Here is an 18,106-nt window from a genome sequence, read left to right on the forward strand (position 1 = left end):
GAGTGAATAGAAATCATTTGTGAACAGACTCTTACCACCTGCTTTGCTGACATGAAAGTGCAAACAAATATCCCCACAGACACCAGGGCAATGGAGGTATATTTGAAGATACTGTATCTGCAAAAATAATAAAAAGAGCACAGATATGAATTTCCACATGATGCTGACAGTAAGATGGTTCACGAAAGTACAGATCACCAAGACATGATCAAGGGGATCACTTTTCAGCACAGTCCACCTAAGTCTGTGCGTGAAAAAATCAGGATACTACTCATTTCTAGACCACACCCTTTCTGGTGGTGTCCAAGACTTGGTACACCAGTAGACTGTTTCATCAGAAAACAAAAAAAGGCATATTAGGCACGACAGCCCATTCTGCTCTTGCGTCTAAATGAAAGCCTGACAGATCTTAATATAGAATTCCTGTTGCTTTTCCTGGTTTCTGGGGCCCAAACCTAGTGTGAGGAGACATAGCCTGCAGAGGAAGGACAGGACAGAAGGACTACCAGGACAAGCAGCAGGATTCCACACTCAAAAAAGAATTCAACTGTCCCTTTTCAGGGGAGGGTGTTGTCTTAATGTCTCTTAATGACTTAAATATTGTTTTTAAATGTTGGCATAGTTGGATAAAGCGAGTAATACTAAACCAATAGGACTATTAGCAGGAATAATGGTGGCATTTCACATTAACTAAAATAGTATCAATTAACATCCCTCTCAGGCTCTTGGTGATGAAGCAAAAAGCCTCCGGCGACAATAAAGAGACATTAAAACCTTACATCTGAAATTTTCTACTCAAATATTTTGTATAGTTCTGGTCACAGCATGTCAGAAAAAGGCCAAGGGGTGACTAAGAACTGGCTAAGGGGTGGGGCAAGGAGCCAAAAGCACAACTCTAGAGAAGAGGGGTGGGTGAGGAGACAGGCACTGCTGCCGCAGATGTATAAACAGACGGGAGCTCTTCAGTCTGCAATGATCAGAGAGAGGTCTAAAATTCAGGTCTGAACAATCATGAAGAACACAGTTAAGGTGAAGAGAGGTTTGGTTTTCAAATCCTGGAATGGGGAACACACTATAAACTTGAAGGGGTGCTACTCAAAATAAGCAAAAGGAGATGATAAATGACTAATCCATGATATAGATAGTTAGCTTAGAGAAGTTTCTGCTCTCTGGGTAAGACCCACTGGACAGAGTCAAAAACAGAGAGAGAGAGATGACAGACTCAGAACAGGTTCTTAAGGAAAAATTAGATGTTTGATAAAGGCCCTGACATTTGGGGTATGTCAGAATATTAACGCATTCCTTTTATAGTAAGTTCTTCTGTATCCCTGCTATGCACCAAAACCAAAGGTTATGAAGACCACAGGTCTGTCCCAATGTGAATTTTACACTACCAAGAAGCACAGGGGGCACTTCAAAGGTAATGAGCCTTGAGCATTATCTCTGTATGCTTGAACAGAAGAGCCTGAAAAAGTAATCACTACAAGGGTGCTCTCATCTGGGGAATATATGAGCCTCGGGAGATAAAGAGCTCATCACCAGGAGCCAGCAGGACAGGACAATTACCCTTTTCATGACCCAGTCCTTTTCAGCATAGGTTCCCATGCTGAATTGACAGCTACTTTCCAAGCTGGTACAGAGTTCCAGTACTGGGATTGGGTATGGACTACATTGAAAAGCTGGCACCAACTCACATTTTTGGTCCTAACAGTGAGGCTGAACTTTCCCTAAGAAATGTTCCAACCTGTATGTGCTGTCTCTGCCCCTTGCCCCTCCTCCTTGGATGTGAGGGGTGAGGTTCTGAATGAAGGTGAGACACAAATCCCTGGAAACAGCATCCCAGGTACTGCTACTTTTTTTTTAAAGATTGTTTTTTGATGTAGACCATTTTTAAAGTGTTTATTGCATTTGTTACAATATTGCTTCTATTTTATGCTTTGGGGTCATGTGGGATCTTAGCTCAACCAGGGATGGAACCCACACTGCCCGAATTAGAAGGCAAAGTCTTAACCACTGGACATTCAGGAAAGTCCCTCATGTACTTCTGATACTTCCCAACTGTACCCAGAGAGAGCTGCTCATGATAGTCACAAAGATCAGTCCTAAAACTTTTCCTTGCCTCTTCTTGGCCACTTGGGCCTTTGTTAGGAATCTTCTTTGTAATGCGTATGATTATTCCTTAGTTCACTATGTTGTATGCTTCCTAGAAGAGCACTGTCCCACAGAACTTTGGTAAATCTGGAAATGTTCCACATCTGGGCTCTCCAATATGGTCACCACTAGTCACACATGGCTACTGAACATTTAAAATGTGACTAGAGAGGTGGAGAAAGTATATATTTTATTTTATTTACTTCTTAATATTTAAATTTAAGTATAAATAGTCACATGTAGCCAGTGATGACCACATGGGACAGTGAAGTTCTAGATCAATTCGCTTCATAAGTTACTGTTGTTATCTAGTTGCGAAGTTGTGTCTGATTCTCTGTGGACTATAGCTTGCCAGGCTCCTCTGTCCATGGGATTTCCCAGACAAGAAGCCTGGAGTGAGTTGCCCTTCCCTTCTCCAGGGGATCTTCCCAACCCAGGGATCAAACCTAGGGCTCTTGCATTGGCAGACAGATTTCTTTACCACTGAGCCACCAGGGAAGCCTGGCTTCACACGTTAGTATGGTACTAAAGATTTAATGACAAGAGTCTGTTAATTCTACACAGAGAAAATGCTGCTCCAAAGACACAGACGGGGCCTCTTCCCTGACCCACTGCCTCAGGAGTGGGCCTCACTGTCACAGACAGAACCAAGAAGCAAGGCAGATGGCCAAGAGCAAACTTATCACCTCTATGAGAAAAGGGATCCAGACAAAATTGGGGCTCAGGTGAACCTTCCTATATACAAAATAAAAGAGCACTGCTTACCTTTTTTTCAAAATGATAATTCCTAGAATCATGTTGGCAATTAGAGAACCCTGTAAAGAGAGACAACAGTTTTAGTGCATGAGGGAAAGAAAATAATGTAATTCAAGACAAACATGAACATAGACAAGGGGGAGAAACAACTGCAAAGATGGAGGTTAGGATTAATAACTAGTGAGAATCACTTGTTCTTAGGACAGCAAAAAGGACAAACTATAAAAATCTACCTCAGAAAATAACAACACCTTTTAAAGATGACATTAAGAATAAAAACGATCAGTTCCCAACATGGTCACAGGTGAAGCGAGGGCTAGCAGGAATATTACAGACTTATTTTTGGCAGATTTTCTAATTAATTGTTGTTGTTTGTTCTTTATTTGCTAACTCATGTCCAACTCTTTTGCAGCCCCATGGACTGTAACCCATCAGGCTCCTCTGTGCATGGAATTCTCCAGGCAAGAATACTGGAGTGGGTTGCCATTCTCCTGCAGGGTATCTTCCCCACCCAGGGACTGAACCCAGATCTCCTGCATGACAGGAGGACTCTTTCCTACTGAGGCACCTGGGACACCCATATAATTCACAGGAGCCTTAAATAAGCTTCTCCTGAGCTATTTGACTGAATGAAGTTGTGCAGGGACCTCTCTGTCCTCTCAAAAGGCATCAGTCAGCCAGCAAGTGTTTATTGAAAGTCTACTCTGTGCGCAATGCTCTGAAGGTCATCTTAGTTATTATAATCCGCTCTGGAAAGTTCCTTTAGGGAAATCTCACATTTCATCTCACAAAAATCTCAGGCCACACAAAAAAGTTATTATTCCAATTTTCACCCATTTTGCATTCCTCTACAAGCCTAACTACATTCCCCTTTGAGTTTCTCTCTGGTTCTTCCGGAAACACTCTGTCCTTATTTATACACAGACTAAACGAAGCTCTCCCACCATGCCTGAGGCAAAGACGAAAACCTCTGCTGCTTAAGGAGAAACCCTACCTTCCTCAAGAATATCCCTTCAGCTAATTATCTCAAGTCTCTGCTTTCAAAAACCAGCAGAAAAAAGAAGTAATCTATACCACATACTAGAAGTAAATATAATTTTACAGAAGAAACAAAAAGTGATGAGAACATAGTTAAACAACATTCATAGCAAGACTGAATATAAAACCAACCAGAAAATTAAAGGCAAGATCTGTTATCTGGGGAAATTTTAACTTTTCTTTTATTAACTGCCAATAAGCCCTCTGATAAATGAAAGTAAACCATCCACCTTCACATTTCTGTCTTTTTGCCTTCCATCTCAGATGAAATTCAGTCTCTTTTCATTCATCCATGAGACCTAGTCTTACACCCTAGACTTTACTTCCTATAGGACCTTTGAATTTAATGGACCCACTGAACTTCATTTTCCAGAGGAACATATGCATGTGAGTCTGAGACTTACAGATCTAAATATCATGTGCAGGGGCATGGCAATGTTGAGATTCAGGGCATAGTTGTTCACCACGCTGACGGTGAAGAACATGGTCACCATTACGGCGTAGTACCTGAGAGGCAGAGACAGCAGTTCATCGTCACACAGGGTCCACAATTTCAGGAAAATCAAGTAGACTAGGAAACACATATTTTTGATTTTACAAGTATTGTGCTTATCTTCTCTATGTTAAAAGACGGTATCACTACCACCTTAAGTCAAATACCAAGTATATGTGAAAATACTTCACAAAGCTACACTAACACAGAAAAAGTTTGAACTATTGAATGTGACACTATTTTAATATTCTTCCATAATGATAAAAAAACAACAAAAAAATTTAGGGACTCTAATCACTTAGATAAAGGCATAAATACAAATGAAAAAATTTTATATTTGTATGCCCCCATTTTGAGCTAGAAAATACTTAAGATGACTTTCATATAAATCAGCTTAAGCCATTTAAAATGCTTTTTTTTAATTTATTTTTATTTTTATTTTTTTAAAAATGCTTTTCTCTTTCGGTAGGCTAAACATCAGCAATGTCATACAATTCAACCTAATATATTCAAAATGAGAAAAACTGTATTTGAAGTATCAATTCAGTCGCTCAGTTGTGTCTGACTCTTTGTGACTCCAAGAACTAACTACAGCAGGCCAAGCTTCCCTGTCCATAGCATGCCAGGCTTCTCTGTCCATCACCAACTCCTAGACAGTGCTCAAACTCATGTCCATCGAGTTGGTGATGCCATCCAACCATCACATCCTCTGTCATCCCCTTCTCCTCCTGCCTTCAATCTTTCCCAGCATCAGGATCTTTTCCAATGAATCAGGTCTTCACATCAGGTGGCCAAAGTATTGAGTTTCAGCTTCAGCATCAGTCCTTCCAATGAATATTCAGGACTGATCTCCTTTAGGATTGACTTGTTGGATCTCCTTGCAGTCCAAGGGACTCTCAAGAGTCTTCTCCAACACCACAGTTCAAAAGCATCAGTTCTTCAGGGCTCAGTTTTCTTTATAGTCCAACTCTCACATCCATACATGACTACTGGAAAAACCATAGCTTTGACTAGATGGACCTTTCTTGGCAAAGTAATGTCTCTGCCTTTGAAGATGCTGTCTAGGTTGGTCATAGCTTTTCTTCCAAGGAGCAAGCGTCTTTCAATTTCATGGCTGCAATCACCATCTGCAGTGATTTTGGAGTCCAAGAAAATAAGGTCTGTCACTGTTTCCATTGTTTCCCCATCTATTTCCCATGAAGTGATGGGACCAGATGCCATGATCCTAATTTTTTGAATGTTGGGTTTTAAGCCAACTTTTTCACTCTCCTCTTTCACTTTCATGAAGAGGCTTTTTAGTTTTTCTTCGCTTTCTGCCATAAGGTTGGTGTCATCTGCGTATCTAAGGTTATTGATATTTCTCGCAGCAATCTTGATTCCAGCTTGTGTTTCATTCAGCCCGGCATTTTGCATGATGTACTCCACGTATAAGTTTAATAAGCAGGGTGACAATATACAGTCTTCACATATTCCTTTCCCAAATTGGAACCAGTCTGTTGTTCCATGTCTGGTTTTAACTGTTGCTTCTTGACCTGCATACAGATTTCTCAGGAGGCAAGTAAGGTGGTCTGGTATTCCCATCTCTTTAAGAATTTTCCACAATTTGTTGTAATCCACACAGTCAAAGTTTTGGCATATCAACAAAGCAGAAGTAGATGTTTTTCTGGAACTCTCTTGCTTTTTCTGTGATCCAGTGAATGTTGGCAATTTGATCTCTGGTTCTTCTGCCTTTTCTAAACCCAGTCTGAACACCTGGATGTTCTTGGTTCATGTACTGTTGAAGCCTGGCTTGGAGAATTTTGAGCATTACTTCACTAGCATGTGAGATGAGTGCAATTGTGTGGTTGTTTGAACATTCTTTGGCATTGCCTTTCTTTGGGATTGGAATGAAAACGGACCTTTTCCAGTCCTGTGGCCACTGCTGAGTTTTCCAAATTTGCTGGTATATTGAGTGCAGCACTTTCACACAATCATCTTTTAGTATTTGAAATAGCTCAACTGGAATTCCATCACCTCCACTAGCTTTGTTCATATTTGAAGTATTGGATTGGCCAAAAAGTTTGTTTGGGGTTTTTTTGCAAGATGTTACAGAAAAACCTGAATGAACTTTACAACCAACCCAAAGCAGAGCTAAAGAATTCAGGGCAAACATGAACAAGTGGTTCCATATTCTTCAGGAAGTGTTGGACGTGTTTGAGCACAGAATCCCATCCTTTTACCCTTTTGCACATCTGGAGAATGGACACACTGAGTCTCAAGTTACCTTCCCTAACAAGAACCAGTTTTGTGTTCCTGGTGAGGTAGAGGGCTCTCTGCCCTCATAGGCAGCCATGCCAGTGCAACATTAACCCAGTCTGGGAAGTTTGAAGAGCTTTACAATGAACGCAGAACCCAGTAATACAGACATACAAAGTTACTGCTAAGAGCAATTTTACAGCTTCTGAATAATAAACTGTTAGTGATTTTACAAGCTTTTTTGTCCAATTTCCCTTGTCCTGTCTTGAAAAGATGCCATTTGGAGATAGAGTTCATCAAGTTCTTTCAGGATAATTAATTCCAACCATTCCACATCACTGCCTACATATTGCACTGCCTAGAAATTGCTTGTGGGGATGAATGACATGAGCAAGATTTTGATGATGCCTTCTTCACAGATAGAAAATAAAATAGCCAGCACAAACTGCACACATGGGAGCACGGCTGTTAGGGCAAGTTCATGAGGAGCCTCCAAAGGCAGGTTAGGGAGTTTGGGCTTCACTCTGAGTCCAGTGGTGAACTCTGAGCACTTGTGAGAGTGGGTGCTATGATACAATGGTAGGAAGCTGACATGGAGGGATGAACAGGTGATGGGCAGGAGGTCAGCCTGCTAGGCTATTAGTATAAAAGTTAAGGCAAGAGTGAAAATGTTCTTGAGGTATGCTACTGGCTGCCAGAGTAGAAAGAAATAGTGGAAGGAGGAGGAGAAGAAGGACCAGAGGAATAAAAAAAAGGTTGGGGCGCCTACTCTGATGTAAATGTTGGTCTTGGAATGAGAAAGTTTCATACAGATACTAAAGCCACTGGGGGACGGGGGTATTTATCCTACTAAATACTCACAACTGAATGGATTACACTTTGTTTTTGTGTGCATGTATCTTTTTTTTTTTAATTTAATTGAACAACAGGACCTAATGTATAGCACAGGGAACTCTACTCAATATTCTGTAATAGCCTATACAGGAAAAGAATCTGAAAAAGAATAGATATATGTATATGTATAACGGAATCACTTTGCTGTACACCTGAAACAAATACATTGTTAATCAATGCCACCCCAATATAAAATAAAAATCAAACTAAAAAAATAATAAATACACTTTGATTTCAAGTATCTCATAGCAAGAATGCTGTTTTTCAATACATTGTTTATTATAAGATCTGCCTTGTTTGTATTTGGCCCCATGAGTATAATTACACAAATTTGGACTCATGGATGGAGGTCTGGAAATAAGAATCTTACCTTAACTTGCCATTCATTTTGTTTTGATTGAGGCGAAATTCACATAACAGGAAACCAACCATTTTACAGTGAACAATTCAGTGGTATTTAGTATTATGTTGACCAAAAAGTTTGTTCGGGTTACAGAAAAACCAACCCAATATATTACAATGTTATGTACCTATGTTAACTACCACCCCCATCTCCAAAAGCCATTAGTTTTTTTTAAAAGTAACAACAGTACGACTCTTACCATATTTGGTTACCATCACGAGGATAACACACATAAGTACTTAAAAACTGGCTACCACACTAGGCCTTTAACTGACCATATGCCAGACACAGAAGATACACAGACACACACACACACACGAGTTACTTTAAGTGTTGTGGCAGGAACTGTATTCTAAAAACAGGCTCCCTGGAGTTTCACCACATATTAAATTCAGAAAATGAATTATTCTACTGATATCTTTGATATAAATCTTATAAAAAGGATGCCTCACATTCCTTTTATATGGTTACGAGAAGAATAGCTGTTAAGTTTTTTAAAAGGGCTAAAAGAAGACTTCAACGTGCCATACCTTATTGGGATAGCCGGACGCTTCCTTCCCAAATCAGCCTCAAAGAGGAAGCCTTCCACAGCGATAAATAAAAACTGTGCAAATGTCACAATGTTCCCACATCCTGGGTGTTTCCTGTGGAGTGGATAACAGAAAGAAAAAAAAAAGCACAGAAAACTGAGCTAAAGGGCAGTGAGACTTGTTTTACTGGTAGTTCAGAATAACAGGGAAGATGGATTTCTATTACCCACTGTCCATCTTTATCTGCGTTTTCATATCCCATGGATCTCACAAACACAGCAACAGACCCACAGAGAAGAACGTCAGCTTTCTTCCTTCACTCTTCCGAGGGTGCAGCAGGCCAGGAGGAAGAACCACTCTGATAATGCTCATTCGGAGAACTATGATACAACTTTCCCAGTGAACTGTAGGAAGTTAGTCATAGGCTCTCAGTGGTATCCTCACTTAACCAAGAGGGCTTTAGTCCAGATCCTTGTCAGCTTGGACACAAAGTCCAGGGACAGAAATATGCTCAGGTCTCCTGTACTGTTTTAGCTTCCCTTGTGGCTCAGCTGGTAAAGAGTCCACTTGTAATGCGGGAGACCTGGGTTCAATCCCTAGTTTGGGAAGATCTCCTGGAGAAAGGAAAGGCTACCCACTCCAGTATTCTGGCCTGGAGAATTCCATGGACTGTATAGTCCATGGGGTCACAAAGTGACATGACTGAGCCACTTTCATTTTGACCTGTAATGTTTACATATCCTCCTGACCAGGAATCTCCAAAACTGTTGTCAATCAAAGACTCCTGTCCAATGTTGACCACAAGAACACTACCTTAGACAGAGACCCGATGCGGGCAACAACTGGTTGGGGGGACAGGGACGCGGAATCTTACTCTTTTTCTAAGTATAAAGCACAGGATAAACATACAGCATGTAAGTCCATTTATAGTGTATCTGCAGAGGGATGACTAGGGGAAAAAATATGCCCACAAAGGGTCTTTTGCTGGCACTGGGGGAGGGGCAATGATGAAGACAAGACTGAGGAGCACTGCTACAGTCTACCAGTCTCCACCATCCTTAACACAAATGTGCTAGGCACTCAACATACATCCTGGAATTCACTGGAACCTCTTCAGTCATCTATGCAAGGGTTGCGGAATCTTCCATAGTGACGCTTAGGAACAAATCTACAAGGTAGTAAAATTCTCTGACATTCCTCTTGAGGCACTTTGTGAAAGTTAGTTACTCAATATGTGTGGTTTGTTTTCAGCTTCATTTAGCATCATGTAGTGCTGCCCCATCACTGGAAGACAAAGTGAGCAGCTGTCTTTGTTTTCCTGAATCTTGCACAGTCCTCACATTACCATTATTCCCATATTATGAAACAGAGCCTCCCAATTCTATATCCACATCTTAACCAAAGACATTTACTCAAGCCTAGTGATTAGAGGGATTTAACAATTATTATATATTAAAATAACGTTATTTATTAACAACTCCATTCTCTATCGGTGGTGTGTGCGCTCAGTTACTCAATCGTGTCCTACTCTCTGACCCCCTATGGACTGCAGCCCGCCAGGCTCCTCTGTCCATGGGATTCTCCAGGCAAGAATACTGGCGTGGGTTGCCATGCCCTCCTCCAGGGGATCTTCCTGACACAGGGACTGAACCCACATCTCCTGCACCTACTGCATTGCAGGTGAATTCTTTTCTGCTGAGCCACCAGGGAAGCCCCTATTGGTGGTATTAATATTAAAATAGCAATCCCAAGGATCTCATTCTTAAACTCACTAAATAAAAATAACTATGCCAAGCATAAGCCATTCCTGTATGGAGCTGTGCTTTCCATCTGAAGCGGAACTGTTGCTCCTCTCTAGGCTCTACTGCTTATGAAGGCTTCCTTGAAAACTACTGCTCTGTATTCAACAATCTATTTTGGCACTCCTTATGTTTGAGGGACAGGGCGAAACATTGCAGGAATTCACACATAATCATATAAGTCATTTCCCTCATTCAAGGAACTAATCAAGACTATGAGCCTAAATATAAATGACAGGAGAGGGAACTTTAGCTTTAGCACAGCTCTCTTCAACTCCAGCTGAAATGAAAGTGAAAGTTGCTCAGTCCTGTCCGACTCTTTGCGACCCCATGGACTACACAGTCCATGGAATTCTCCAGGCCACAATACTGGAGTGGGTAACCTTTCCTTTCTCCAGGGGATCTTCCTAACCCAGGTCTCCTGCATTGCAGGCAGATTCTTCACCTTCACTAGCTGAACCGCAACGGAACCCCAAGAATACTGGAGTGGGTAGCCCCTATCCCTTCTTCAGTAGATCTTCCAGATCCAGGAATCAAACCGAGATCTCCTGCATTGCAGGCAGATTCTTTACCAGCTGAGCCACAAGGGACTCAGGCTAGGCTGCTCTTTAAAAACCTGTAAGCCTGAGAAGCCTCACCCTCCTCTGTGGGGTTGGGCCCTGGAATGTGTACTTTGAAAGCTTCCCACTAGATCCTAATGTGCACCCAGAGCTGAGAAGCACTAGGGTAGGTCTGGGAGGTCTAGGAGTGTGTGTGTGTATAAGACGCACAAGTCTTAAGGGCTGCCATGGGGCTGAGAGTCCGTGTGCTCCACAGAACTTGTGCATGCCAAGTTGCTGCAGTCACATCTGACTCTTTGTGACCCTACGGCTTAGAAGCACACAGTGACATGCAGGATCCAGCTCTGCCACTTACCCGATGACGGCGGAAGTTAATTACCCTAAGTTTAGTTCCCTTATCTTTAAAGTGGGAACAGTACTAGTGCCCATCTCCTTGAGTAAATAAGCCAGTCCCTGAAATGCACCTGACGGAGGGAAAAGGCAAAGAGCAGAACACTAGGATGCCTCCAACCTAAGTATAGTAACTCTTTTAAAGACATTTATACTGACCAGGTTTTCTCACCTGTAAAATAGAAGTGATGTATTTTTAATGTCATAGTGAGGATTCAATGAGAAATCAACAATCACAGGACTCGGTCCAAGAAGGGCTCATGATACTTTTTGCTTTCCCTTCCATTTTCTCTTTATCAATGGCTTAGGCCAATTCAACTAATGAATAATTATTGAGAACATTCTGCATGTGCAGTTAAGTGCTGGCTGTGAGGGAGCTGCCAACTGAAATGAGACATGATCCCTGCCAAGCATGGATGGAGTAAGAGGCAGAAGGAACCCAGTGCCCTGATCCTTCTTCCTGGATGGTTAAAGGGTGTCCTGTTCATCTTCATGCTTCCAGTCTCTGGGCACTGAGTCTGGCCTTCACTCAAGCAACTGAAGCAAACATGACCTAGAATATTAGGATTGTATGAAAGTTAAAAAGAAACTACTTCAAAAAAAAAAAAAGGATTCCCTTTAAAAGTATATTCTTCCTATCCTATCCAGGACATTTTAAAGTGCATCATAACAGGATTGGATCAAGATGGCAGAGGAGTAGAACGTGGAGCTCACTTTCTCCCACAAATACATCAAAAATACATCTACGTGTGAAACGATTCTCATGGAACACCTACTGAACACTGGCAGAAGACCTCAGACTTTCAAAAGGGCAAGGAAATCTCCATGTAACTGGGTGGGACAAAAAGAGAAAAGAGAAAGGAATCGAGATGGGAACCTGACCCCCCGAAAGGGAGCTGTGAAGGAGGAAAGGTTCCTGCCCCTGGGAATGGCCCTCTCTAGTAGGGAGATCAGCCAGGACAGAGAGGGAGCTTTGGAGTCCTGGAGGAGAGCACAGCAACTCATCTGTGAAAGGAAAAGAGAAAGACCCGCATAGACGGTCAGTGCTGCCCAGCTCTCCCCAGACTGAGATGCTTCTCTACTGGGGTGGGTGGGGGCTGGGTACTGAGGCTCGGGTTTCAGAGCTCAGACTCTGGGGAGAGGACTGGGGTTGGCTGCATGCAGACAGCCTGAGAGGGCTGGCTAGGATGTGGTGTGCCACAGGCAAGGGAGTATGGGAAGATGCTTGGGCCCACCAGCGAAGCAAGGCCATTGTTGCGGGGTGCGTGAGGAGGTGGTGGGCCCACCATAGGAGCTTTCTTCTCTGAGTACACTCTCAGGAGGCAGGGCACAGGCTACTTGAACTCGAGGAGTCCCAAGGAAAGAGACACCATCCAAACCTAAAACAGCCCTCATGCCAAAAAATATTAAACTCACACAAGCTATGCAGGGATGCTCCCACATACAAATAGCCCTCCAAGACTACAGTAGATAGTTGTTTTTTCAAAACTCATAGAGTAAGAGGGATATAAGCAAAATGAAGAAGCAGAGGAAATACTCCCAATTAAAAGACCAAGAAGATTCCCCTGAAGGAACAATGACATAGATCTCCTCAGTCTAAAAGACACCAAGTTCAAAAAGGAGGTAATGAAAATACTGAAGAAATTAAGAAAGGCTATTGACAGAAATGCAAATTACTGTAAAAAAGAACTAGAAACATAAAGAGGCAAGAAAAATTTTTTAATTCACTTGCCAAGACAAAAGTAGAGCTAAAGGCAATGGACAGCAGGATGAATAATGCAGAAGAAAGAATAAGTGACCTGAAAGACAGAATAATGGAAATTACCCAATCAAAATAGCAGACAGGAAGCCAAATGGAAAAAAAAAAGAATGAAAGCAATATAAAAGACTTGTGAGATAATATAAAGCATGCCAATCTATATATAATAGGTATTCTAGAAGGAGAAGAGGGATTGAAAATGTATTTGGAGAAATTATGGCTGAAAACTTTCCAAACCTAAAGACGGAAACAGATATCCAGATTCAGGAAGCACAGAGAGTACCTAACAAGATAAACCCAAACAGACCTATGCCAAGACATATTTTAATAAAAATGGCTAAAGCTAAAGAGAGATTTCTAAAGACAGAAAGAAAAACAAACAGTCAACTATAGGGCTTCCCTGGTGGCTCAGTGATAAACAACTGATCCAGGAAGATCCCACACGTGATGCAGAGCAACTAAGCCCATGTACCACAACTACTGAGTCTGTGCTCTAGACCCTGAGGGTCACAACGACTGAAGCCCGCACTTCAGGGCCTGCACTCTGCAACAAGAGAAGCCAGCACAATGAGAAGCCTGTGCACCGCAACTAGAGAGAAGCCCCTGCTCGCTGCAACTAGAGAGAGCCCGCACAGCAACAAAGACCCAGCAAAGCCAAAAATAAGTAAATAAAATTACTTTTTAAAATGAGTTAAGTATAAGGGAAACCCCCATAAGGCTATGAGCTGATTTCTCCACAGAAACACTGAAGGTCAGAAGGGAGTGGCAAAACATATTCAAAGTCTTGGAAGGGAAAAATATGGAGCTTAGATTACTCTACCCAGCAAGATCATCATTCAGAAGAAATAAAGAATTTCTTAGACAAGCAAAAACTAAACAAATAGAGCAACTTTAAAAACTATCCCAAAAGAAATATTGAAAGGGCTTCTCCAAATAGAAAAAAAGCAAGACCATATAGGAAGGAGGAAATCACAATTGGAAAGTAAATCATTTAAATTGGCCAGTACACAGATTAAAAAAAAAAACAACCTACTTGTGAAAGTGATGATCAACACAAGGAACAAGAAAAAGATAAACATGAAAATGTAAAAAAAGACACCAAAATCAGAGGGAAGGACAGTAAGAAAATACAGATTTAAAAAAAAAAAAAGTGTTTGAGCCTATAGTCTGAAGCAATCTAAAGCAATATGAAGGGGTTAACACAATTGGGGAAAAAAAGGTGGGCTACCACAAATCGAAAACATTGATTCTCAAAAACCAAAAAGAAGAGAACACAAGCATAAAATATATCAAACCACAAAAAGAAACAGAAGAATCAACTGGAAAACAAAGTTTAAAATGACAATAAATACATGCTGCTGCTGCTGCTAAGTTGCTTCAGTCATGTCCGACTCTGTGCAACCCCATAAACGGCAGCCCACCAGGCTCCCCCATCCCTGGGATTATCCAGGCAAGAACCCTGGAGTGGGTTGCCATTTCCTTCTCCAATGCATGAAAGTGAAAAGTGAAAGTGAAGTCACTCAGTCGTGCCAGACTCTTAGCAACCCCATGGACTGCAGCCTACCAGGCTCCTCCGTCCATGGGATTTTCCAGGCAAGAGTACTGGAGTGGGTTGCCATTGCCTTCTCTAATAAATACATATGTATCAATAATTACCTTAAATGTCAATGAACTGAATGCTCCAATCAAAAGAACAAAGTGGCAGACTGGATTTAAAAACAAGAGCCTACAATATGCTGCCTACAGTATGAGACCCACCTTAGGGCAAAGGACACACATGGGCTGAAAGTGAGGGAATGGAAAAAACATATTTCATACAAATGGAAATGACAAGAAAGGAGTTGCAGTACTCATATCAGACAAAATAGACCTTAAAGCAAAGGCTATAAACAAAGATGAAGAACACTATATAATGATTAAAGGATCAATACAAGAAAAGTATTTTACACTCATCCACATATATGCACCTAATAGAGGAGCACTCGAATACACACAACAAACACTGACATAAAAGGAGAAATTGATGAGCATATAATAGTAGGAGACTTTAGCTTCTCACTCACATCAATGGACAGACCTTCTAGACAGAAAATCAATAAGGCAACAGAGATCCTAAATAATACAATAGAATTGACGTTTTTCAGGACATTATAACCGCCTTCTTCCCCGAAAAAGAAAACACATTCTTTTCAAGTGCACATGGAACATTCTCTAGGATTGACCACACACTAGGGCACAAACTAACTTCAACAAATATAAGAGTATAGAAGGAGGCCCTGGAGCGTGTGGTGTGGTGGCAGTTGGGCTGCGCGAGTTGTGCCAGAGAGACTCTTCGGTAATATCTGTTACGCCTTGCTAACTGGAGTGGAAAGTAAAAGGACCTCTCCTCCTCCATCTTCTTTTTTCTCTCTCTGCCGGGCGGGCATGATGGCACAAGCCGCAGTGACAGGTGCCAGCGAGAGGCTATGGCTGAGGTGGCCGCGGGGGAGAAGGTTCCTCAGGCCCAGCAGGCTTGCCTCGAAGCCGGGCCCTGTCGAACAGGCCCTTCGAGCCCCAGGCGTTGGGTCGCAGCCGGAGCTGGCGGCTCACTGGCTTCGGCATGCAAGGCTGAGCCTGCAAGGCCCCCCAGGAGACGCTGCTCAAACTCCAGGCGGGACTGACGCAACCAGAAGTGCGACTGGCACTGGGCCGGAGCCTGGTCGGAGGCCTTGAAGAGATGGCCCAGGAAGCCGATCTGCCTGGTGAGGGCAGAGCCCAGCCCGCCCTTCCCCAGCCTCGGCATTGGGATGGATTCCCGCATCATACCCCTGAGGCACAGGGGGCCTGTCCTTGGTGCAGACCACCGACCTCTTTTACCCCTCGGTGGAAGATCCCTACAGTGATGGGGCCCATCACATGCACCAACGTGCTGAGTGACCGCTATGCCATGGGCATTACTGAGTGTGACAACATGTTGATGCTAATCAGCGTCAGCCAGAGCATGCCTGAGGAGGAGTGAGAAAAGATCACACCACTCATGATCAAAGGCTTTCGGGATGCTGCCGAGGAAGGAGGGACTGCAGTGACTGGTGGGCAAACGGTGGTATTATCATCGGTGGAGTTGCGACTGTGGTATACCAACCAAATGAATTCATCCTGCCTGACAGCGGGGCAGTTGGGGATGTGCTTGTGTTAACTAAACCCTTAGGAACCCAAGTTGCCTGTCAATGCCCACCAATGGCTGGATAATCCTGAAGGATGGAATAAGATAAAGATGGTGTTCTTCAGAGAAGAGGTAGAACTGGGCTATCAGGAAGCTATGTTCAACATGGCTACCCTCGATAGAATTCAGTTCAGTTCAGTCGCTCAGTCGTGTCGGACTCTTTGCGACCCCATGAATCCCAGCACACCAGGCCTCCCTGTCCATCACCATCTCCCGAAGTTCACTCAAACCCACGTCCTTCGAGTCAGTGATGCCATCCAGCCATCTCATCCTCTGTCGTCCCCTTTTCCTCCTGCCCCCAATCCCTCCCAGCATCAGAGTCTTTTCCAATGAGTCAACTCTTTGCATGAGGTGGCCAAAGTATTGGAGTTTTCAGCTTTAGCATCATTCCTTCCAAAGAACCTGCCAGACTAAAGCCCACGTTTTAATGCCCATGCAGCCACAGATATCACTGGCTTTGGCATTCTGGGTCACTCTCAGATCAGATCAGATCAGTCACTCAGTCGTGTCCGACTCTTTGTGACCCCATGAATCGCAGCATGCCAGGCCTCCCTGTCCAACACCAACTCCTGGAGTTCACCCAGACTCACGTCCATCGAGTCAGTGATGCCATCCAGCCATCTCATCCTCTGTCGTCCCCTTCTCCTCCTGCCCCCAATCCCTCCCAGCATCAGAGTCTTTTCCAATGAGTCAACTCTTCACATGAGGTGGCCAAAGTACTGGAGTTTCAGCTTCAGCATCATTCCTTCCAAAGAAATCCCAGGGCTGATCTCCTTCAGAATGGACTGGTTGGATCTCCTTGCAGTCCAAGGGACTCTCAAGAGTCTTCTTCAACACCACAGTTCAAAAGCATCAATTCTTCGGCGCTCAGCCTTCTTCACAGTCCAACTCTCACATCCATACATGACCACAGGAAAAACCATAGCCTTGACTAGACGGACCTTTGTTGGCAAAGTAATGTCTCTGCTTTTCAATATGCTATCTAGGTTGGTCATAACTTTCCTTCCAAGGAGTAAGCATCTTTTAATTTCATGGCTGCAGTCACCATCTGCAGTGATTTTGGAGCCCAGAAAAATAAAGTCTGACACTGTTTCCACTGTTTCCCCATCTATTTCCCATGAAGTGATGGGACCAGATGCCATCATTTTCGTTTTCTGAATGTTGAGCTTTAAGCCAACTTTTTCACTCTCCACTTTCACTTTCATCAAGAGGCTTTTGAGTTCCTCTTCACTTTCTGCCATAAGGGTGGTGTCATATGCATATCTGAGGTTATTGATATAGAACAGAGAAATGAAGTGTCCTTTGTCATTTGTAATCTGCCCAGCATTGCCAAGATGGCTGCCATCAGCCAGGCCAGCAGGTGCTCTGGTTTCCTGCAAGGAACCTCAGCAGAAACTTCTGGAGGGCTACTGATTTGTCTGCCAAGAGAACAGACAGTTCACTTTTGTTCAGAAATCAAATCTTCAAAGTATGGAGAGGGTCGTCAAGCCCGGATTGTCAGTATTCTTGAAAAGGGAAACCAGACAGCCTGGATCATTGACAAGCCTCACGTTATTGAGGTCCTGCCTTGTGGGGCCACTGGTACTGCTCTTGCTCCTGAGAACACCAGTGCCTCCTCTGAGCCTGGCTTGTGAGATGGAACAGCAGAAGTTGTACACAAGCATGGACCATTCTCTACAGTTGATTTTAGGAAGAAATTTCCAAAGAAGGCTGCCCGGTTAGTACTTCCAGCTACTCTTCCTAGGTAATTTGAATCAGCCCATCAAAAACTGCAGATTCCAAGGCCAGAAGTAACATTTTTGGACTTCCAAGGGGTAGATTTGTTCATCTCTTGAGTGGAAAAAGAGCAGGAAACCCCATTTCCTCTTTCTAAGAGCAAGATGAGATTATTCAGGT

At 43.0% G+C, this 18,106-nt stretch overlaps 1 protein-coding gene and 1 pseudogene across 1 annotated transcript in view; one reads left to right on the forward strand and one right to left on the reverse strand.

The window, feature by feature from the left end:
* The window catches only part of SLC35B4 (solute carrier family 35 member B4), a 45,470-nt gene that overhangs the window by 17,785 nt on the left and 9,579 nt on the right, over positions 1-18,106 (reverse strand). The window contains exons 2-5 of the mRNA XM_005902899.2: positions 8,501-8,614; positions 4,350-4,452; positions 2,917-2,966; positions 36-117 (exon numbers count right to left, since the gene is read on the reverse strand). Coding sequence (XP_005902961.1) covers positions 36-117; positions 2,917-2,966; positions 4,350-4,452; positions 8,501-8,614 — 349 coding nt within the window. The remainder of the gene's footprint in view (positions 1-35; positions 118-2,916; positions 2,967-4,349; positions 4,453-8,500; positions 8,615-18,106) is intronic.
* Positions 15,436-17,844, forward strand: LOC102284343 (selenide, water dikinase 2-like; annotated as a pseudogene).

The sequence above is a fragment of the Bos mutus genome, chromosome 4 (assembly GCF_027580195.1).
Source record: "Bos mutus isolate GX-2022 chromosome 4, NWIPB_WYAK_1.1, whole genome shotgun sequence".
Classification (NCBI taxonomy): domain Eukaryota; kingdom Metazoa; phylum Chordata; class Mammalia; order Artiodactyla; family Bovidae; genus Bos; species Bos mutus.